General features: G+C 40.9%; 1 protein-coding gene across 3 annotated transcripts in view; it reads left to right on the top strand.

The window, feature by feature from the left end:
- LOC139447474 (perlucin-like) overlaps positions 1 to 24,242 on the top strand; it is a 54,273-nt gene that overhangs the window by 8,321 nt on the left and 21,710 nt on the right. The window contains exons 2-3 of one of the 3 annotated variants that reach the window (XM_071228865.1): positions 3,593 to 3,678; positions 5,178 to 5,271. The exons of 1 other annotated variant lie outside the window; for it this stretch is intronic. In XM_071228865.1, coding sequence (XP_071084966.1) covers positions 3,593 to 3,678; positions 5,178 to 5,271 — 180 coding nt within the window. Of the gene's footprint in view, positions 1 to 3,592; positions 3,679 to 5,177; positions 5,272 to 18,570; positions 18,676 to 24,242 lie in introns of those variants that run through there. One more of the 3 variants, XM_071228866.1, reaches the window with a different exon arrangement.

Below are 24,242 nucleotides of genomic sequence, written 5' to 3' on the forward strand. Positions count from 1 at the left end.
AATCGCAAACACGAACGGGAATAATTGGTTCTGGCACGGCGCTCGATGCGCAAAAACAGTTTGTTGCAAATGTGGAGGATGCTATTAATTCAGCAGTTGACATACCAACTTCTATAAAGCGTTGTCAAGATGTATTACAGTACGCTCTATCCAAAGTAGACTACGTTTATGCGCCGGGACTATACATGTCTCCGAGTAATATGGACCTTAAGATCGGTCAAGTGATAGGCTATAATAATATAATTGTTATTGCTACCGATCAACATAAAACAGGTATAATTTTCAGATATTAACACCGAATGAATAACGCAAACAAACACAGGCGAAAGGGGAATAGTCAAGACACAGACACCACATGTTTCACAACCATCTACTGACGCACAACCACAAGTGCCACCACATATTGCAGCTGAAAATCAACAACATATCGATGAAAAAGCAGCGCTTATAGTAGGTGGAGTCGCTGGTTTACTCATGATTTGGTTCAATAGGTCTGAATGAACTGATTTGGATAAATAGTCTTTAGCGGATACGTACAACAGCCATGTAGTTGCTAAGATCAGTGCCCTCAGGTTTTGACTAAGCCAAGTGGTGGTCTTAACTAATAAATTCAAGAGCCAGGAAACAATGATCACATTATACCGGGAAGTGCAGACGCGGCTTTCCCAGTGAGCTTTCCCAGTGCTCATCCTAATGTTTTTAAATGCTTTTTTATCCACTCTTTTACACCACCCCTATCACTAGGAGGTGTGGATGGTGTTGGTGTTCCGCTACCACCCGTTAACGCGAGAGTCAAAGTCGATATAATAAATCACAATGCAGTTAAAATACTGTCAATGGTTATCCCCTGTTCTCTGAACAATCTTTTAATTTTATCGGCCAGTGTAGTATCATCGTTGAGGACTTGGTCGATAGTTTCTCGAATTCGACTTATTTGTGAACGAAGTGCCTTTCTATTACTCGCAGCAGCTTCGAGGCGGGCCGATCTTTCGTCTTCTAAGTTACGCAATCTTTTCATGGGTACAGTTTGTGTAGCTCATCGGTACAGTTTGTGTAGCTCATGGGCACAGTGTCTGCAGGTCATTGGTACAATGTGTCCAACTAATGGGTGCAATGTGTGTACTTCATGGTAACAACTGTTTAGCTCATCGGTACAGTTTGTATAGCTCATGGGTGCAACTGTGTAATGAATTGGTACACTGTGTGTAACTCATGGGTACAGTGTGTGTGTAGTTCGTGGGTGCGGTGTGTGTAGATCATGGGTACAGTTTATGTAGGTCATTTGTACAAGTGTGTAACTTATGTGTACAATGTGTATAGCTCATGGGTACTGTTTATGTAGGTTATTAATACAGTGTGTGTACCTTATAATACAGTGTGTGTAGCTAATACATAGTGTGTATAGCTCGTGGGAACATTGTTAGTAGCTAATAGGTTCAAGGTGTGTAACTTATAAATACAGTGTGCGTAACTCGTGGGTACAGTGTGTGTAGCTAATGGGTACAGTGTGTGTAGCTCATGGGTACGATGTGTGTAGCTCATGGGTAGAACAGTGTAAAGTATGTGTAGAATGTGTGTAACTCGTCGATATAATGTGTGTAGCTTATAAATACAGATCATTGGCACAATGTGTTTAGCTCGAGGGTACACAGTTAGTAGCTCATAGGTACAACGTGTGTTGGTTATGGGTTCAACGTGTATAGCTCGTGGGTACAACGTTGGTAGCTTGTTGGTTAAACGTGTGAAGGTCATGGGTACAAATGTTGTAGCTAGTGGGTACAATGTGTGTAGCTAGTAGATACAACCTATGTAGCTTGTGGTTACGTTTTTAGCTCGTGGGTACAACGTATGTAGCTTGTGTGTGGGTCATGAGTACAACGTGTGTACTTCATGGGTACAAAATGTTTAGTTAGTGGGTACAATTCGATAGCTCGTGGGTACAATGTTTGTAGCTCATGGGTATAATGTGTGTAGCTCATGGGTACAGTGTTTTTAGCTCATAAGTACTCACGGATACACTATGTGTAGTTCATTGGTACACTGTGTGTAGCTCTTAGATACAGTGGACGTAGCGTGTGGGTACAATGTGTGGAGCTAGTGGGTACTATATATGTAGCTCATTGGTACAACGTGTGTAGCTCTCAGGTACAAAGTGGGTCGCTTCTGGGTTTAACTCATGTCACACTCTCTGTAACTCATGGGTACAACTATGAAGCTCATAAGTACTATATGAGCAACTAATGGGTTTAATGTATGTATGTCATGGGTAGGGTGTGTGTAGCCTATAAATACAGTATAGCTCATGGAACAATATGTGTAGTTCATGGGGATTGTGTGGGTGTGTACTGTCTGTGAAGCTTGTAGCTTATAGATACAGTGTCTGTAGCGCGTGAGTACAATGCGTGTAGCTCGTTGAACAAAATGTTTAGCTCATTGGTAAAACGTGTGTAGCTAAAAGGTACACTATATGTAGCTCGTGGGTAAAATATTTGTTGCTCGTGGGTACAAAATGTCCAGCTCGTGTACAGTATGGTTAGTTTGTGGGTACAATGTATTTAGCTCGAGGGTACAATGTATGTATCTCATGGGTACAATGTGTGTAGCTTCTTTGTACACTGTGTGTAGTTCATGGGTACAATGTGTGTATGTCAAGGATACAATGTGTGTAGGCCATCGGTATAATGTGTGTAGGTCATTGGTACAATAAGTGTAGGTCATCGGTACAATATGTGTAGGTCATCGGTACAATGTGTGTAGGTCATCGGTACAAGGTGTGTAGGTCATTGGTACAATGTGTGTAGGTCATGGGTACAATGTGTGTAACTCATGGGTACAATATGTGTATCTCTTAGGTACATAGTGTGTAGCTCACTGGTACAACTGTGTTGCTCATGTGTACAATATGTGTGTAGGTCACGGGTACAATGTGTATAGCTGATGGATACAATGTGTGTGGCTCATGGGTACAGGGGATTTAGCTTTGGGGTAAAATGTGTGCAGGTAGAGGTTACTATATGTGCAGCTCATGCTATGTGTGTAGCTTATGGTACAATGTGTGTATCTCATAGATACAGTGTGTGTAGCTCGTGGGTACAGTGAGTGTAGTTCATGGATACTATGTGTATAGTCCGTTGGTACAGTGTGGGTAGCTCATGAACCAAAGTGTGTAGCTCTTAGGTACAATGTAGCTCGTGAATATATGTAGTTCATTGGCACACTCTTAGTAGCTCGTGGGTACAACGTGTGTAGCTCCTGGGTCCATCGTGTGTAGGTGGTGGACACAATGTATGTCGCTAATTGGTACAATGTGTTAAACTCATGGGTACAATGTGTGTAGCTTAAAGGTAGAATGGGCGTAGCACATTGTTACAACTGGGTAGCTCATGCGTACATTGTGAACAACTTGGTACAATGTGTTTAGCTCATGGATACAATGTTTGTAACTAATGGTTACAGTGTGTATAGCTCACGGGTAAAACGTTTGTAACCCATGGGTAGAAAGTACAACTTGCAGTGTTCACAGTGGGTAATTAACCAATCCAATACATAGCTGGATTATATATTCATCTCTGCATATTCATTCACATTTAAGCGAGAAGATGCCAAATTGGGTTTACCAAACTTGGTGGAGGATGCTACCTGTTTTCGCACAACCATGCAACCTACGCTGAAGCCAATGTAAGTTTTTTGTATTTACTTCGTAATAAGTTATTTATATCTTGTGAGTAAAGGACAAGCATATCCCTTGTACTGTGTGGATTATGAAATCACAAAGGAGTCTTGTTACAAAGTGATAAATCTTATTTTATCTGCGCCGGCGGACATGTGTCCAAAATATTTCAAAGAAAATGGTCTTTGTCACCTACATTAAGTTTGTCTAGGTTGAGCGTCCGCCCGGAGTGCCGAAGGTCCGCGGTTTGATGCCCGGTCGTGTCATACCAAATCACATTAAAAGATGGTACTTGTTGTTACCTTCTCTGGTGTTCGGCATTAAGGGGCTGAAACAACGACTGGTCGGCAAGGAGTCAGTATACTGTGTCTAAGTGGGGTATTCAGCGTCATGGTATCTCATGTCCTCGCACTATAAATCGACATCAGTCCGGACCAGTACCAGAAGCCACACACAGACATGCACATGACAAACCTGACCTTGTCTGTCATTGTCGTACTGCTTGTTTCTAACTTCGGGATGATGTTATTGTCAGCTCACTTATTGAAAGATCTTCCAAAAGTGTTAAGGAAGTCAAGTCTTTGAAAAGCATTGAGAAGTGAGAGACAAAAGGAAGAGACTTTCTGCATGTCAACTTCTTTAGTATGAAGAAAACAAGGTTTTGGAATATATGCTTACTCCTTCATCAAGTGAATAAATGCTGTGAGACAGAGAGAATATATGTGTACATGTAAGAACAACAAAAGTAATAAGATAACAAGATTGCCCACTGTCCATTTCCCATTTTCCATTGCATATTACCAATCAGCGATAATTTAGTCCAGGCTTCCAGTTGTCCATAACTATCAGCGCTAATTACTGTAAAGTGTTGGCACCTATTGTCTATTGCTAATCACCTATCAGCGCCAATTATCTGTTGGCATCCCTTGTTAAGTTTCCACCTTTGTTATCTTATCACTCATTGCATATCACCTGATGAAGAGTAAGCATATATTTTGAAATGTTGTGTTTCTCAAAATAAAGAGTGAGTGAGTTTGATTTTACGCCGCTTTTAGCAATATTCCAGCAATACCACAGTGGGGGACACCAGAAATGGGCTTTACACATTGTACCCATGTTGGGACTCGAACCCGGATCTTCAGCGTGACGAGCGAACTCTTGAACCACTAGGCTTCCCGACCGCCCCTCAAAATTAAGAAGTTGACATCAAGAAATTATCGTCCTTATCTTAAAGTAGTGTAAATGTATTGAATGAAAGTTAAAAGTTATGGCAAGTTTGTGCCATCGTTATTATCTGTGTGGTACCTTCACTTTAGAATGCATGGAGTTACTTGTGTATTTGAACTTGGCAACTTTTCTGATTTCGATATTAATAATTCTCCACTCTAAACTATTGTACACAATCTCTTTTCACCTTTGCATCTAAAGTAGAAGTCTTTCAATCTTTGTAAGTCACACCGAATTCACTACCTCAGTTGAGATACATCAGTATAACAACTCTCCACAGTCCTTCTGCCTGTTCTTCGGGAGTCACTTGGCCGACATCACCAGCAAGAATGAAGATGACTTGATCAGGAGCTACCTTCTCAGCCATGGCAAAGGTAACTGGAAATATGACTTGACATACAGATTTTTAGTGTCAATGTCACAGACTGGATTGTTATTGAAATCAACGATGATTTTTAAACACATTTCCCAGTAATAACAATAAAGGCTTTCTGTTTGTCGCTCAAGACCAGTCACTTCCCACTTCCGTCAATGTGGGATTTTGAAACAAAATGTAAATATGAAATGTAGAAGGAGACTATCCAACACATTGTCAATTGATGCCCAACTTTGACACAAACACAGTCTCTTTAGCAACAAAATGGAGTGGCTGCATCATTTTGTTACTGTCTTCGCCATGCTTGTGGTTTTGACACAGAGGTACATCCATGGTACGACCCGCAATATGTAGAGTACGTCATGGAAAATGATCAATGCAAAAATTGAATTTTCTGTCCCTTTTGATATTAATGTGATTGACAAGATTCAGAAAAAGCAAGGAAAATATGCAGACCTCGCATCCCAAGTACCAAGTTGTCCGACTTCCCATAGTTCTCGGTGCCTTAGGTGTCGTACCTCCAATCTGTTGATTGACATTCGGAGAGCTGCCGGGTTAGCTACCAGGAATACAGCCCTTCTGACAATCAGGGTAATGCAGAAGGCTGCAGTCTTGGGGAGTGTTCACATTCTCCGAAAAGTTCTGGGTGGGTTTGAGTAGGCAGCGCTTTCTGGAGGAGTCCCTTTCGATGTCTTGGCTGCGTGTAGAGGGGGTAGTATTCTCTCCTTTTTTGAGACATCCTTTAGGCTAATTGTTGCATATATTGGCTCACGTCTTGGAGAATAGTCATGGGAAGACTATCGTAGCACGAATTATGGAATTAAAAATATATACATGACAATGATCAGGTAAATTCAACAGAAATCGTGAATGTTTGCGTCCTGTGTGACAACATGACTGACGCAAAATCACGCACAACGACGACGGTAGTCGTCTACCCTACTGTATAAACATTGCCTCCTTCGTGTATATATACTTGCTTACTGCACTCTGTAAATCACTTGCTTGATAACGGTGTTAGAACCTACACCGAAACGTCGCTCTTAATTGTAATAAAGAAGTTGTTCATCCATAAATTCTTATCCTTACTTGAGGACGGTAGTTATCTGCATTCCCTGATTAATTGTTTTGGTTTCAATGAAAAACCTAAAAACAAATAACAGTACACAGACTGTCAGTAAGTTTCTGATTACTTACATGTCACATTTATTATATGCGATCCCTGAATCAACGAAAGCCCCTTCGTAAAATCCCGCGGATTGTTGTCAGTCAACACGCCAGTTTTTAAAAGTCGGTCACCGGTAGTGATGTCATGCGGAATGTCATGCGGAAGTAAACATTGTTGTATCTGGTTATTTCTTTGCGGTGAAGATTATTAACTCGGCATCAAGCGGGTTCATTGATCTGAACAAGTTTGCATTGGCATGGTCGCCTTGATAATCCACAGATATGGCGGAAATATTTTTGTATAGGGTCACATTATTCATGAGTAGTAAGCAGCACGTCGGGTGACATCAAGAATGACCATTGTGCTCTGTATTAATGCGCCACTGCGATCATGAGAATGGACAAAATGATGACGTCGATTCGAAGCTAAAATGGTGCGATTTTAGGGTTCTTGCTGGTTAGATACGTTTTGAAACAACTCGTTATCAGATCAATGGTATCTGACAGACACTCGTGTAGTAATCTCTATGTGTTATCTCGTAAATAGGGTCTCAATTCTACATCGGCGCCACTGACCTGAGAGCACCCCGTGAGGACGGTAGTGGGCTACACTAACTGGTATCCAGGTGAACCCAATAACCACGAGGGTAAAGAGCATTGCATGGTGATGGCTTCAGTGCATAGCTTCAAGTGGAATGACTTTTACTGCTACACGAAGTCGCAGTTCATTTGTGAACAATCTCGTATTTGATTTTGTCACATATGCACGAGGAAACTTCGTGTCGTGTCGTGCTGAATACAAACGTCAAACGTTTAGATATGGACAATTGTGTTTGACAATTTGAGGATATCAGCATACCTGGTCCCTTAGATTGTGATGGATGATGTATGTCCATGTATATCCAAACAAAGTTAGTTCGTAAGACTTTAATTAGGTTCGAAACATGATGTATATCTGTGTCATACTTGGTCCGGGTAACACTGCAATTGATCGTTCAAACTTCATTTTTGAAAGCTTTGCGCTGCTAATAATTTAAACTGTTCATGTGAGTTAACACAAAGTTATCACATATTTGCACATTGATTTTCAAAACAACATTGACAAAACGCAACCGTATTTTTTACTTTCTAAGCTATGGAAAATAAAGTTCACAATTGGCCGAAAGTTTGAAATTTCGAGTCCCTCAAAGATTTTTTCGAAAGTGGGACGGGATGTAGAGCTTTCAAACTTTTAATCTTCTCTAAACAGATTTCGGAAGTTAGAAGTAGGAAGTGGTTCAGAGCTTTTCAGCTTTCAAACTTTCAAGGATGAAGTTGGCAAGTGTTACCGGGACCCAAACCCAACTTAGTTTAGTTGACACTTTAGGCCGCCTCTGTGGTCTAGTGGTAGAGAGTCCACCCAAAGAGCGCAACGTCCGGGGTTCGATGCCCGGCTGAGTCATACCGAAAGAGGTTCAAAGATGGTGCTTGTTATTACCCTGTCTGGCGCTACTTTAAGGGGCTTAAATAAGGACTGGTCGGCTCGCAGTGAATAAATTGTGTCTGTGTTGGGTATTCATGTTAAACTGGGGCATAGTATCTCAGTGGGCTGGCATTACACAATCGGCATTACTGAGGACTCGTTCAAGCAGCCACACACACACACACACAACTGCATGCACGTTGCTATATAAGTACAATAATCTTGGACGCGACGTGAAACCCCATTTCACCTCACCTAACCTAGTTGACACTTAAAACAAACACAGGTTACTCAGGACCAGGTCTACCCAATAATCATCATTACTAACGACGTGTGTAATCGTAAGGCCACGTTACACCCGCACATTTAGCGGACACCTGCTGTTATCACTTGAACTGGTGCAGTGATTCTTGTGTTTGAAACTGTTGTGTCTGCTTAGACCTGTCCCAGACGTGCTATGTGTGCGTCGTCAGTTACGATACGGCAAAATTATTGTCGACAGTATGTTGTTTCGGTAGAACTGTACAATATGCAGTGGCAGTCTGGCACACAGAGTGATCTCAACCAATGTCATTTCAGTTCCAACCTAAAATCTATCATGTTGTCTTACGTTGACATTCACAAGACGTTCGTTAGGACACCTACAGACACTGGACTCATATAGCACTGTGCGGGGTCGATCATTAACGTTTTATGTCTGCAGAATCCTGTTTCAAAGATGCAAAGAACATATTGGCTAGTTCCTGCTGACTTCTACCAGGTATTTCAATATCACATTGTAAACGACGCATTCCCATTCATATCACAAGTACTCGTTACTGTGGGTAAGGAAATTCAACAATACTCATGGCTCAGAGCAATTTGACGACCTTCGCTGAAGGATCAAAATGAATAAAATGACCACTACCCACGTGCACTGAGGAGTGGCATGGTCCAGTCAACGTGCAATGTTTCGGGTGTGTTGCTTGCGGTTCCGAAACCGTCCTGTGGCAGTCATTTTTCAAAGCTCCTAACTCCTAAACCAACCATTAAATATTTAACCACACATCAGTTAACCAGCCGTTACATTATTCTTGCAGGATCGATAGATAACCATTAGGTAACCTAACCACTCAGTTAAAGTTTAACATATTGATTGAAGCATCACTCAGGTAAATATTATTCCAGAATTCCTAGCGTTCGTACATCAGTCACTGTGTCGTATCGAATAATGCCGAAACAGTGTCAATGATTGAGGAAACTCCAAGGGAAATAGCAAAGAAAAGAAATAGGAATTTCTCTGTGGATGAAGAAAATATAATTCAGTCATTGGTCGATAGAAATTCACGTGTTCATCATGAAATGCAGCGAAGTTACCGATAGGAAGGGGCTGCTATATCGATGGCCATCACTGAGGCGGTAAATGAAGGGAGTAGCGCTTCCATCTGTTGATGAAGTGACGGAGAGTGAGTAAGTGAATATGGTTTTATGCAGCTTTTAGCAATATTCCAGCAATATCACAGCTGGGGACACCAGAAATGGGCTTCACACATCGTACCCATGTCGGGAATCGAACCCGGGTCTTCGGCGTGACAAGCGAAAGCTTTAACCACTAGGGTACCCGACCGCCCCTAAGTGAGGGAGAAATGGTGCAACATGACAAGAAAGGCCAAGAAAACCTGAACGGACTACATGCTACAACGTTTATAGAGGAAGACCGGAGGGGGCCCAAATCCTCCGAACCGAATCGGGCTACTTCTCGAATTATTGAGATAATGCAAGATTCAGGGTTGGTTTGGTTGGTTTGTTGTTTTACGCCGCTCTCAGCAATATTCCAGCCATATGATGGCGGTCTGTAAATAATCGAGTCTGGACCAGACAATCCAGTGATTAATATCATGAGCATCGATCCACGTAATTGGGATAGGTATGATGCTTCAACCAAATCAGCGAGCCTGACCACCGATCCCGTTAGTCGCCTCTAACGACAAGCATTGTCGCCTTTTATGGCAAGAATGGGTTGCTGAAGACCTTTTCCAGCCCGGATCTTCACGGGTCGCAAGATTCAGGGAGTTTCAGTGGCATATCAGGGGGATTCGAATCAGAAAGGTCGGTAAGGCAATAAATTGTGAAGCGGTAGTAAAAGGTTTCTTCATTTTAACATAGTGGCTTCTTCAGTTACGAAACGAATAGTCAGTGAACACGTAGACGCATTCAAGATGCATTCGGGCTCCTGAATTTGCAATGCGGTGAATTCCCTACTGTTGTTATACTTCTTTTTATTTCAACATATTAACATTCAAAACTTATTTGTTTTCCTTGAAGCAAAAATGAATAAAACATGAGTACATGTGCATGTGAGTATTCTAAAGTCACATTTACGAAATAAACGACTAGTGGGAGTTGCTTATCGTAAAATAAAACAGTGCATGGAGAATAAACTCGGGGCGTACATATAGGGTGGTTTATTCTCCATGCTGTGTTTTATTGTACTATAAACAACGGTTACGATGTATCACATTTACAGCCTCATTTAATATGTTCATAAAATCTAAAAGCTTTAAAAATAATTATCCGTATTCAAATAATAATCACTCCCTGAAAAGAATTCAATCTCATCAATGTCAGACAAGTACAGGGTTTTAGCTTGGTCTTTCCTGAAGAGCCTCAATAAAGGAAACTTAAAAACAATGAAAGATGAGAATATACTATTTCATTGTCAACCAGAATAACGGAATTCATGAAGCATTTACTAAATTAGCAGCATGTATGAGAACATGCATGCGAACTGTGAGATTAAATATTAAGTTCAAGTGAGTTCATTCAGATTTGTTTTTAATCTGAAGCGCACTAGTACTGTGCGAATTATTTAAAGTTGCACTGCTGACAAAATCCCTATGCCGACATTCTGATAGGCGGATACTTCGATTTTTGACAGTATATTTGGTTCGATATTTGCAACAGCTATAGTTGATAAGTTGCTAGATTCTGTCGCTTACATAGGGAAACCTGATGAACAGTTTTCCCCTGAAGTGCGTGGCTTAATTTCCTTTTCTGTTCTACTGATGTCTTATTGCGGTAACTTTACTGAGAACATCTTCATCATTTTGTTGAGAACGTTTTCACCACAAGGTTCTTTACCATACCATGAACCCTCAACTGGCAACTTTCTCAGTGGGTACTGCGGAATCAGTATAATAAAACGTGATTGTTTTGTTGGGTTACACACTAGGTTCTCTTAAGTAAAGATTTATGTACAAGTAACAATAGAACAATGTTTCATTGTGAAATAAACCATGCTTAGGTCTTGATTGTTCAGTGCGATTTATGGCGTAGGCATCTTGTATTCCCTGATAAAAAAACAACACAAAACATGAAAATAAACAGCAGCGCACACTGAGGCAGCACCACGACTTAATGATGGACGTGCAGCCAGGCAATTCAAGTACATAAAACTACAGTGCTACCTGCATGGACCCCTGCAGGACTTACACTGGTGATTATGGACACTCAGCCAGAGATTAAAACGAATAAATATTCTTCAAATAAAACTCAGGTAAACATAACAATAATTGAATAACGCAGACTTACATACACACTTTAGGGGCACAATAATTTTACACTACCTCAACCCCCATCATCTAACAATATTCGTTAATTGTCAAATACTACCAATTCATAAAAATACATAACTTATCACATTCAAATTGATCTATTATTCAATTCCTTTTTTTAAGAAAACAATGATTAAATTTCTGATTAAAAGGATCCCTTATGGGTGAACATATAAAATATTTATTCCTCATGGTGGAAAAATCAACACAATCAAGGACAAGGACATGCTTGCCTGTGATTATGTCATCCTAAGGGATACGGAATGGAGGATCCTCAACTGTTAATAAATGTTCATGTGTACACGACATCGGTGTAATATGACCTCTTCAGGTCTGATTGACAACCCAAGTAGGGGTAACTGATATTTAGTTTGATTTTTAATGTAATTTATCAATACCTACTTGGGTGTCTCTCTTTTTTTACAGACCCGTTAAGATCCCGTTTAGAATAGGTCTTCAGCAACCTCTGCTTGCTGTAAAAGGCAAATATTCTTGTCGTAAGAGGCGACTGCGAGATCGGGTGGACAGGCTCACGTGACCTGTGCAGGGCATTGTGGGTCATGGATGACGTCACTTCCGGTTCCGGTGGCGCGTGCGCATCCAAGATGGCGTCATTTTCTGTTCCGGTTGCGCGCGCCTCCAAGATGGCGGCACGTCCGTTTCCGAGGGGTCATTTCCCCATCCAAGATGGCGGCGGCGGTGGCGGCGGAGGAGGGGGAGGGATGGAGGCGGCGGCTGCGGAGGGCAGGGAGAAGGAGGAAGGTGAAGGGAGGGAGGAGGAGGAGGAGGGAAGGAGGAGGATCGAAGAGGAGGAAGAGTTTTTGTTTTGTTTTTGTGGGTAGGTGGTGAGAGGGTAGTCAAAGCAAAGGATGAAAAGCATTCTTTTGTGAGAGATGGGTGGCCCTGAATAGGGCCGTTTGATCGTGAGAGACTAACTCTTCACACACATAGGTGCTGTGCTGCAAAGGCACGGATATCCTGCCACCTGTCTCCTGACAGAACACTTACTGGTGTGGCGATTGCGTGTGGAGATGAAAAATCACTGAGACGTGCTTATACACAGTCGAGGACCCAGGAACTTTGTTGCTAGGTTGACGTCACATTGGCAAAGGATCTTGAAACAAAATTCCACAAATGACATCATCGTGGTATTATGACATGATTGTAATCTTTGAGGTGCAAGGTCTCGTTCCACAAGGCGATCGTATTGTAGCGCAATGACAGTCGTTCGTCTAAGTTAAAGTAGGTGAGTGGCGATCACCTTAGCTTCGATCATGGTGTGGAACGGACGCCTGAATTCTAAAGGTGAATCGACATGCACAGACATGAACGTGAACGTGATGTATTTCGTGTCTCCATGCTAACGCACCAGAACTCATCTCAGCAGCAGCAACACCCTCACCAACAGAAGCAGCAGCAACAGCAGCACTCGTTGCAACATTGAAAAGGCTACCTGTGTGATGACGATGACGAAGGTTGTCATCCACTTTTTTCGCATTGTTCACATTGTTTCGCATTGTTTCGCATTGTTTGCCCTGTATCTAAGTTGAAGTGTGTTTGATGTCATCATTAAACAGGGATAAATTGAACTGACTCTTTGTGTCTTGATTGATCTCAACTCCAATAGGATGCTGAACCGAGGGTAGAGGCTGAGTTGAGATGTCGTCTGCGTTGTCTGTCTGTGCGTCTGTCATGTCTGTGCACATGTTCGTTGTAAAAGTTAAGAAAAAAGTAAAGAATGAATAGATAAAAGAAAAAGGCCATGCTTGAAAGATGAGTTGCTTTGTAAGAGTGAGTATGGTTTTACGCTGCTTTTAGCAATATTCCAGCAATATCACGGCGGGGGACACCGGAAATGGGCTTCACACATTGTACCCATGTCGGGAATCGAACCCGGGTCTTCAGCGTGACGAGCGAGCGCTTTAACCACTAGGCTACCCGACCACCCCGCTTTGTAAGACGTAAAGGAGTCCACATCGTGTTCAGACGGTGGTAAGACATTTTTTAGAAGTCTTACTTCGTCATAAAAAAACATCCATGGCTCCATTGTCCATGGCTTATCACCAACACCATCATCTATAAGACCAGTGACAGCACCGCCTTCCTCCCTCCCTCCCCTCCACCGCCGCCGCCATTGTGGAGGCGCCGTGCCGCCCTCTTGGATGGGGAGATGGCCCATCTTCGAGGCGCGCGCAACCGAAACAGAAAATGCCGCCATCTGAGAATCATGAGCACGCGCCACAATGACCCACAAGAACATTGCATGGGGATGTCTTTTGGGAAAACCTACAAGTGGAATGACGCTCTCTGCAATGCGGAGTTGCCGTTCATTTGTTAACGTTCTCGTATTTGATTGGAGGGGTACACCAACTGGCACCCAAGGGAACCAAATAACAAAGCGGGTGAAAAACACTGTATGGAGATGAAAGCAGCCTGTTGGAATGATTTTTGTTGTAATGCAGAGTGACGGTTCATTTAATTGTGTCATAAATCCACAAGGAAAATGCAAAAGGCAGTACTTGTGTCTTGCTGAATACAAACGTATAACCCTCCACAAATATACTTTTTTGTGTTTAATTTGAGAGATATCCGCATGCCTCATCCCTAGGTTTGTCATCAATAATGAGTGTTGAAACATAGCCACAACTACAAATAGTTACTTTGTAAGAATTGAACTGACGTCCATTGGAAACCAAAATTATAAGAGACGACTGAAAAAAGGGAAAGCAGGTTTGATGTTAAACGATACAGATACTAGTATATTGAGAAAGAATGGCGTTTTGAAATCATCTGAAAAATATTTCACTCCATAAAAGCAGAATCATTACGAGTGACAATGACACAAAGATACAAGATACATTGTCATTGTCAAAACACTTGTGTAACAACAGAGTTGAAAGTCATGGAGGCCACCGCATGCATCAATGACGGCCATAACACCTCGCCGCACCAATAACGTCAAACGCCTGATGACGTCAGAGGGAATACGTTGCTATGTCTCCAGGTCCTGACGTTTTACCGGTGGTACTGGTCGCCTTCTAACTTGCCAATGAAGATGGTCCCACAAATATTCAATGTTGTTGAGGAAGTCCCTTGTCCTTGTCAAAAATGGGGGATATAAACCTTAAAACGGTGGATATCTACGACAGTATGAAAAATGGTATTACAGGGGCTCTCAGATCGAAACCGTCTCCTTTTATAAATATCTTGGTCTATATTTTACACCTAAACTAGTTTGGACGAGATCGAAACAGGTGTTGGCAAAGCAGGCTGAGAAAGTATGCTTACTCATATACAGATTGCACTCTATGTGTGGTGGCTTACCAATTACGACTGCACTAAACATGTTTGATAGGATGGTTCTGCCCATCCTAACATACGGCTCCGAACTTTGGGGATACAAAATCGTGGATGAAATTGAGAGAGTTCAGACTAAGTATATTAGAAGAATTTTGTATCTGCCTCTGGGTGCTTGTAAAGATGCTGTACTTGGGGAAAGTAGTCGACCTTTATTATTTCTCACCGATGTAACAACATGTGTAAAATATTGGGCTAAACTAGTCACTACGAATAATGGCTGACTTCCGAAGCAAACATATCTAATGCTGTATGGATTGGATTGCGTTAACAGAACTTCCTGGGTAACTAAAATAAAACATATCTTATTCCAGTTTGGCTTTGGCTACGCCTTGATTATGCAAGATGTTGGAAATGTTTATCTTTTTATATCTAAGTTTAGGCAACGTGTATCCGATTACAATATCCAACGATGGCATTCATCAATATCATCAAATCCAAAGCTAATGGCATATTCAACCTACAAATCGGTTTTACAGGCCGAGGTATATCTTACACAAGTCGACTCTACACTATTGAAACAAGCGCTGTCAAGATTTAGATGTGGCTGTCATCAGATGAGGATCAAAATTGGCAGGCGCAAGGGAATCGATTCAGAATGTCACTTGTGTAGATATTGTTTTCAATTAAATATTAGTCTAGTGGAAAATGAATATGATTTTGCACTTGTATGCCCTGCATTTAATGATTTAAGATATCGATACATTGATCTTAAATACTTTGTAAATCCATCCCTGGAATCCTTTGTTCGTCTGATGTCTTCTAATCATAAACCTACTATAATTATACAGTTATCAAAATTCATATTGAATGCCATGAAATTGTGTAAGTCACTTTATCAGTAATGTGTATTCCGGCAATGTAATGTTCCGTGGCCCTGTGGCCTCTAACTTGAAATAAAGGTGTTGACATAGAAAAAAGAACATAACCTGTTTATAAATATAATAATATTTGTGGACTTAAAACACATCGTTGACGGGTGCAAGTGTTACCGTTAAAACAATTATATACACCTTTAGGGGTTCTTACACAAGCAGATAAATTTTTATACATTGATGTGATTATATCCAAACATTTACCCTCAATACCAACTTCACACAATGATTGCAGGAGAATATCATGTACATGTCTTAGAGTGTCAAATGCCTTGAAAAATGAAAAGGCAGTAAGATATGCCCCTTTTCTTACCAATGTTTTTTTAAACAACAGCCTTAATGAGCCCTAACACAACACAACACAACACAACACAACACAACTTGACATTCGTTAATAATATTTTTATTCTTACACCAGTTCTTGTAAACGGCGGTTCAAAATAGACGTAAATAGGTTACAGGTTGAGTCTATGAGAGAAATGCGTCTTGACTTGATAGGGTCATTTTTACAACCAGGCTTGAAGAGAGGACATATAAATACCCTTAGCAACTGGGGAATCTACCACTATAAAAAATGTGATTAAAAGTGTGAATACCTAGAAGCTTATACAAATTCAGCAGTCAATGAATCCGGTCCTTGTGATTTGTTATTTGCAACGTTAAGTATATGAAATAACAGTTCTTGATTCGTGATTGGTTTTTTAAGTTCTCCAGTGGGTCTTTTTACAGAAGGAAGAAATCATCATCAATATCAAGGGGAAATACATTGACTGGTTCAACAGACATGAGTGACATGAAGTGATCCACCCTCTGCTGACTAGATAGTTACTGTGAAATGCCACTTGACATATTACACTGTTTAAATATTTTCCATCAGTATTTTGAGTCCTGACTAGTTGATACTAATTTATTTCTCTGACCATTGAAATATTATTCCTTCTTAAATATAAAGGTATTCTTAAACGAATTCCGTAACTGTCTCAAATCACTTATATCCTGAATAAAATTTCTATGCCCTCTCACAGCTCTGTATTTCTTGTGTTTTAGTTCCTCTAGCTGCTGGTCCAACCATGGGGGGCTGATGGTCCTGTTCAATGACATGTTTATGTCTGGTAGGATAAATACTCTTCTTGTTAGCTGCTACAACATGAAAAAGAGTTACAGACATATGCAACGCTTCATCCATATTAGCGTGCAAAAGAATATATATATCACACAATGACTTGCTAAATAGGCACCCAAACTGTGTGACAAACTTATTTTCATAATCTTTAAACCACACATATTTGGTCCGCTGTTCCGAGCCCCGTCATGCTCCAGAGTCTTTTTCTCTCGGGTACCAGTCATGGAAGTAGCTTACGAAGAGGTGTTACCGAGAGTTACTGGAGGTATATGTGCGGGGGATGAAAAGTTTAATGGGAAATGACATGACAAATCAAACGTACCAATACCAAACTTGGAAATATGAGGGACTATGAGGCTGCCATCATGTACACCACGACGCTCGCGCCATTATGTGTAACACATGTAAAGTTGCCTGATTGATCATCATGCCACCTACCATTGCGAGTATGGATACAAAAGGTACGGCAGATTTCTGCTAACTAAATGCCGTATTTATGATGTGTCAAATTATCCCTTGACATTCTGGGCATATCAAACACGTCGCTAGGACAGTCATCTGTGTCATATATGTAAGAATATAGTCAAGAAAACAAATTATGTTTGAGTTCAAATCACCCCCTAAGAAGATGTGTTCATGATTATTATCTAGCCTCACTGTATAAAAGTAATCTTCAAGTAGAGATATACCGTCAGAGTCCATATCATTACAAATGAGTAAGTCCTCGGGCTAGATATATGTAAACAGGATGATTTCACGATCCATATTCAAACGCGTGACACGTAACAGTAGAGCTAAACTCTCACAGAATCAGATTATATCATATCTGAGACAAAGTGTCTTTAGAACGGAGAAGTCATTATCGTGTTTGCGTAAGTAAGAAAGTATGCTGACGTCGGTGTCACATTCGTTCTGTTCTTTCAAGCCTTGGCCGTACGCCCAGCTGTCATTTAGAATAGCCCCCCTTGCGCGATCACCACTTCCACGTGGACCTGATTTAAAGAAACTACCACGAGGGTTACTTGTCAGTTCATCTCTGTAGGCGGTGGGAGATCTTGTTTGGAGTCCGGGAGGATCGTCGTCCCGATGCACACACACTTTCGTTCTTTTCCTGATGAAAAAACAAAGGTTTCTCCATCAATGATAAGCATATTTTAATTTTTTTTATTTGATATTTTATATCTCACTTTCACATGTGTGTTTTGATCACGCGCTTGCGCAAATCACCGAGAGAGGGAGCGCCTATCCTCGCGCACACGCTGAGTGAAATCCTTTGTGACTCGGTTAACAATGCACGCGAGTGACACCTTTGTCACTCACACCTACCTCTACATCCTGTTGTAAATGACGCTTTCGCTATATGGCTGAAATAATGCCGATTCGACGTTAAGTTTTATCACCCTGTAAATGACGCTCACACACTCACAAATATTATCTCGAACAATATCCAGATGTTACAGACACAGGTGATACTGCCATCAAGCTCCAAACCAAACTTTACCGATATTGTTATGATAGTGACTCCAGGCGTTATGTGCAGACAACATTTCAGCTGTGGTTATCGAGACTTCCATCTTTGTCGCCAATACACAGGACGTAAAGTATGTTTGCACCAACAGTCACGATTCACCGTCAACGTGTTAAATCAAGGGGGACAGGGGGAGGGGTGTGAAAAATATATACAGTAACATATAATGTGAGCTGTTACTGATGAGATAGGAGACATAGACTGGCGCAGCTGAAATACAGTGGTGCAGGTATAGGCAGAAGAAGATGTTCGCCACGCTGTTGTTCGTTTTGATGTTCGCTCTGACGTCTGGGAACGGTAATATGTTTTCTCGTTTATTTTAGAGTAGGATTTCCATTTTTTTTTTTCAATGCAACGACGCTACTGCCAAGACTTTGATTCCTCTTACACGTGTTGAGAGCACATGGTAAACACATGATATGGAGTAAATATTTCATCTTTACTATTCACTATATATTAAAATTATTTAGAAGGCTACCTTATGTGAGTGGGGCGGTATCAACGCACGTCGTAGAATGCATCGATGATAACATGATGTGATGCGCTTAGTTATTTGGATCCGATCCACCTACTTAACGGCACTCTCTGAACACCTTATATACTTATTATAATATATGGTAACTTACTGTTAATATAAAAAGGAACGTTGTAGTATTCAGTTCTGACGTAATGAAACAAAAAAGTAATTTTATTTTAAAGAATAAGAACTCGAAATAGCTGATAATTATAATTTCTTAGGTAATTTAATGCTATACAAATAGAAGATTATTATATGCTATTTTACGTTTTTACCGAGAATGCTACTGAAGCAATGTCCGGTTTATTACAGAAAGCAAGGAATATAAATTAACCCTCAGATTGTTTTCTTAAAGGGGCATTTGCGATAGGAACTACCGCACTCTTAGTGGGCGGAGTTTATACGAGTGATCTGACAGTTCAATATGACGTCATGACAACACACAAATTTAATTGGTTAATGCATAAACGGGTGACGTCATGTAAACAAACACCCGCGTTTGCCGTTCGACAACAAGAATGTAAGTTTTAATGGTAATAAATATCTATCAAAACGATTCCAAGACTTTTCAACAAACGCGCAGGTCTTTGGTTTCAAAACCTACCTGCCATGTCGTCTTTCCATCTTCAGACAATGTTACTGTGGAATATTCACGATTTATGTTATATCAAGTGCAACACACAAATTATGGTTTTTGATCTATGTTCTTGACGAGAACGAAATACGTTTGTCGTGATGAATAAGAGCACTGTAATTGAGCAAAACACCATAAAATGTATAACGGCACCAATTGTAATCCTGAGGTGTACGGTATATTTGCAGTTAAAGAATAGCATTTCTCACATTTGGCAAATTCAAACCTGTTTGAAAGCTTCTCATGCCGAAGTCACTCGATCCGTGAAACTTGCTTCCCCGTTGATTGGCATGCCAAGTGTCATTTGCATAAGACCATCAATATGTGTTGTTTGTGTTTCTCACCTTAAACCTAAACCAACTAGAGAGCAGGTGGATGAAATAGAACATATTCGGAAACGAATTTAAAAAAAAACAACTGCAGGAAGATAAAGAAGATCTGGTTCTTTTATGACCGTTCCATGATAGATCTAGTGGTATCTCTTTCATAAGTTCGGTGCACAGTTTCACACAAGGGCAGGAAAAATGACACGAAATCTTTATACTATTTCATGCCAGAATGGAGATGGGGAATTCAGATAAAACACGGTGTTGAGATTAATATTTGTTCACAAGAATTCTGTCACGTGCGTGATGATGAATTTCAACATTATTTTCATGAAGATTATTCAGTTTCCTTGCTACACTGATCATCATCGTCTCTCGTAACTACTTTGGCATGAACACAATGTCATATTTGGTCTCGAAGTTCAAAGCAACAATGTTGTTCTCAGATACATTTGTTTTTCCGTCCAAGATGAACATCTGTCAAAAGGTCAATGCCTCAACAATCTTCCTGGTAAATACATTTCAACAATGCAATACACATACCCTCATTCACTGCTTCATCACAAGATTCCTTCAAAATACCCACCCACATGATCAGGGTTATTACCTCGGGATGAATTAATCAATTAATCTGCATTTTTAGGAAAAAAATATTTTTGTGAACTATTATTGAAAACATGCTGTACATAGTACTTTTGTTTTGCACTGCGGATTTCTTCTCATCACTTCCTAAAACCTATTCTTTGCCCCTTTCTGACCACGCGATCTCTTAGCAACCACACGCGTGAGCGTATCCGAGTTGGATCGCTGCTTAAAACTTTCAAGAACTTTGCATGTTCGCTTGTCTTCAATATGAGCAACAAAACATTTTCGTGTGACGCTTAATGTGATGGAGAGATGATCAGGGGTGTCTTTGGTCATTTCAATTATGCCATTGATGACTTTATCGTGGAGAAAGTTCCACTTCAAGATGATTCAACTCGAATCAACAGGATAGCGCGCCTCTTCCCGCCCTTGCAAGTGCAGCTGAGACTTTGGCAAATAGAGTGCTTATACTTGGGATTAGTGAATCAGTGTCACAGCCAGATTTCATTGTGGAACCAGTCGGAGGCGAATATGTCGGTTCACACTGTTTTTGTCAACCATGCCTGACATAGAATTCCCTGTCGCAGTTATGGAATGGTGCGGCCACCATGTTGCCGAAATTCGTGCTACAGTGCTACAAATCCTTTTGGACTGAGGTAAATAGATGAAGTGTTTGGAGAGATCGTAGATACTTGTACTTGAAGAACCGGACGTTAAACGTAGCAGCAGATAAACGTTTGGTGTGGACAAAATGAGAAGTGATGCCAGATTGTATTTTATAGAAACTCGTGCGCGAAGTGTAACCAAATCCAGTGAACAAAAAATGCACGGGACACATGTGGATCTAATGATCAAACTCAATTTTGTGTGTGAAGATTATTTGGAAGAAAGGAAGTCCAAAATTAAAGTTGTTTTGGATTTTGTGTATAGGAGTGTTCGTTTATCGTAAGTACAATGTTATCCTGACAAGTCTAGGCATAATATAGGTCAAAACATCAAGTTTATTTATTTATCAGTTGTTTATGTGCGTTGTTTTCTCGATAGAAGTAAAAAATTCATATAGTGTAGTCAAGCTAAGAAATACTGGCGCAACTTCTGCTGGTTCAAATTAGACCTCTTCCTAAACACTAGTTGTAAAATATGTGTAATATTTTAAGTTTTATAAATACAATATGATCATTGTGTGGTATAGAACTAACTGGTGAATGTAAGTGACTGAAACTTACCAAAAGTCTGTAATTTTCGGATTGAACTAAACGAATCTTGTGGCTTATACGGATGTAACTAACGTTACTTTCGTATTTATGTATCGTTACTATTACATTAAAAAAACAACTATTGTTGTGCTGCTGTTCTGCTATAAATATATACATCATAATACATTTTGACTACAAATGCATCGACTGTATCACATGTACACATTTACACATGAAAATGTACTTTGCTCGTATATAGCACAAACCTAAATATGTTCTGCCCACTGTGATTGATGCAGGCGCCATCGACGACCGATTCGTTTTTTATGATAAATCTATAGGTTTGTCACTCAAGTTGATGCGAAGTTTGACAGTCAGTGATGATCATGTTTATGCACGGTTCTTTCTTAAAAAAGCTTCTCTCGACACTGGGTTGTGTTAACATTGTTAGTCACTGTTCAAAACTGAAACAACGCCACCTTACGGGATATTTATATTCAGGGTGGGGCTTTAAGGCTTGCAATATCATGATTGTACTCATTTTACTATCGGCATTTTGTTTACGATATTCATTGCCAACTCCGTCATGATCAACCACCACCGTAAGAATTTGGCAGGAGGGGATTTGAAATTCCATCAGAAAACACTCGTCCCTTTAAAAACCTCGGAAAGGCCACGCAAACAATGTCCCGACATCACTGAAGTCTCAGCTTCTCGAAATTGATTAAATTCATTTCAGAACACGCACAATTAAGAAAATCATACATGAACCTCTATTTCCGTGCCACAACTGTCTCATTGCTTTACAGGCTGGCTTTGAAGTGAAATCTTGAAATTGATAGGTCAAATCATCCAGATTCCCAATAGATACACTGGAACTACATCGAATTTTAAATTTTTGTTTATCTTCTACATCATCTGCAACGGAAATAAGGTTAAAACAGAAAATGTCTAATAGAAACATTTAATTGCTTTATATCTTAACACCATCATCCGGATAAACACACACATTTCAGAGCGGTACCATGAGAGCTCAGAAAACGACCTGCTTAATACGTCTTAACTATATTGTACAAAGAGTGGTGGGCCGTGGGAAAGATACAGATTGGAGCCACCCATGTCTACGTTGCTAGAACTTTTGCTGACCCGATGCAACGTTGGAAACAGACTGGGCAGAAATAAGACAGACCAACAACATGCAGACCAAGGGTAACTACGTCCAAGATCGGCACTTTTGCATTGCGGGAATAGATTCCTGACAATGACGTCATCAGTGACGAATGTCTTAGGGCATATAGTAGGTAGAGAGACTGGCCAGGCGACTCAGGGGCCTAAAGGAAATAGGGCTTACAGAACATACAGAGGACAGTTATGGACAGCGCCACATTGTCATCAGTGATTGAGATAGGCTCGTACTGTATAGGCTCGTCGATGGCAGCGACGTGACTGACAGACGGTCATCTTCACTGATGAAAGCCAGTTCTGTCTGTTCAGAGTTGATGGAAGACAGAGTGTTTAGCGCCAAGGGGAGAACGAATGGCGACAGTATCGTTGCGCACCATTATCAGAGACCACATCAGCATTTGCTGCTGAGGATTGTAACAGCTGAATGTACTTTTGAGTACCGGAGAGTTTGGCAGATACATAGGCATGTTTGACACTGGGACAACACAACATCACGTGACGTCTTTTCTGGCTGCCAAAGTGTAATCAACAGGGCATGGAATTGTACCAGACGATCAGCTACCCAGCGACATGCAGATGGTCGACAGCATCCAACCACACAGAAGGGAGACAGGTGTCTCCTGATTGCAGCATGACGTCATCATTGCGCCACTTAAATGACCTGCAGAACGCTTTGTCCTCGTCAATTGGAGAGACCAGGACTGGGTACTAGAACTTTTCACTAATGAATCGAGAGACTGTCTAGACTTCAGAGGTCGTCGTACCCGTGTGTGGCGAAGACCATGAAAAACTTTTATGAATTCAAACCTAGCCGAACATGACGGCTGCTGATGGGGCTCTGTTATAAAATGTGATGGGATCAGTAGTAATAGAGGAGCGAACGGTCATGTTCTTCAGCGTGGCACGATGACAGGGGGGACGATGACAGGGGGGACATTCTGGATGAGTACATGAGACTCTATGCTGGAGCAATCCTACAAGACGATAACGCACGAACTGATCATCTGCTGGAGTGGTCTGCTCTCAACCTTATCGAACACATGTGGGACAAGCAGCAGATAGCCCTCTCACGACGCCCAGTCCTTCCGGCAACTCTACACGAACCCAAGCAATGCTCTTACTGAAGAGCGGGACAACCGTCCAGACCGTCAAGACACTTATTGAGAACATGAGACGATGGTGCCAGGTTGTCATCGCATCAGGCGGATCACATACGCGCTACTGAATGTTGTGTTTTGGATAATTAATTTGTTTTCGGGAATCTTTTACGTTCCAGGTTGGTCAAATATTTTCATTTAGACGATTGATCTGACTGACTATTGTCACACGTTGTTTTTGGTATTGTGTAGCACATGGCAACGGACTTTTGTTCATAATCATGTCTTCCTGCAATATTATCTTTTGCTATTGGAACAGATGCA

The sequence above is a fragment of the Haliotis cracherodii genome, unplaced genomic scaffold, assembly GCF_022045235.1.
Source record: "Haliotis cracherodii isolate W230 unplaced genomic scaffold, xgHalCrac1.p SCAF_7, whole genome shotgun sequence".
NCBI classification, from domain to species: domain Eukaryota; kingdom Metazoa; phylum Mollusca; class Gastropoda; order Lepetellida; family Haliotidae; genus Haliotis; species Haliotis cracherodii.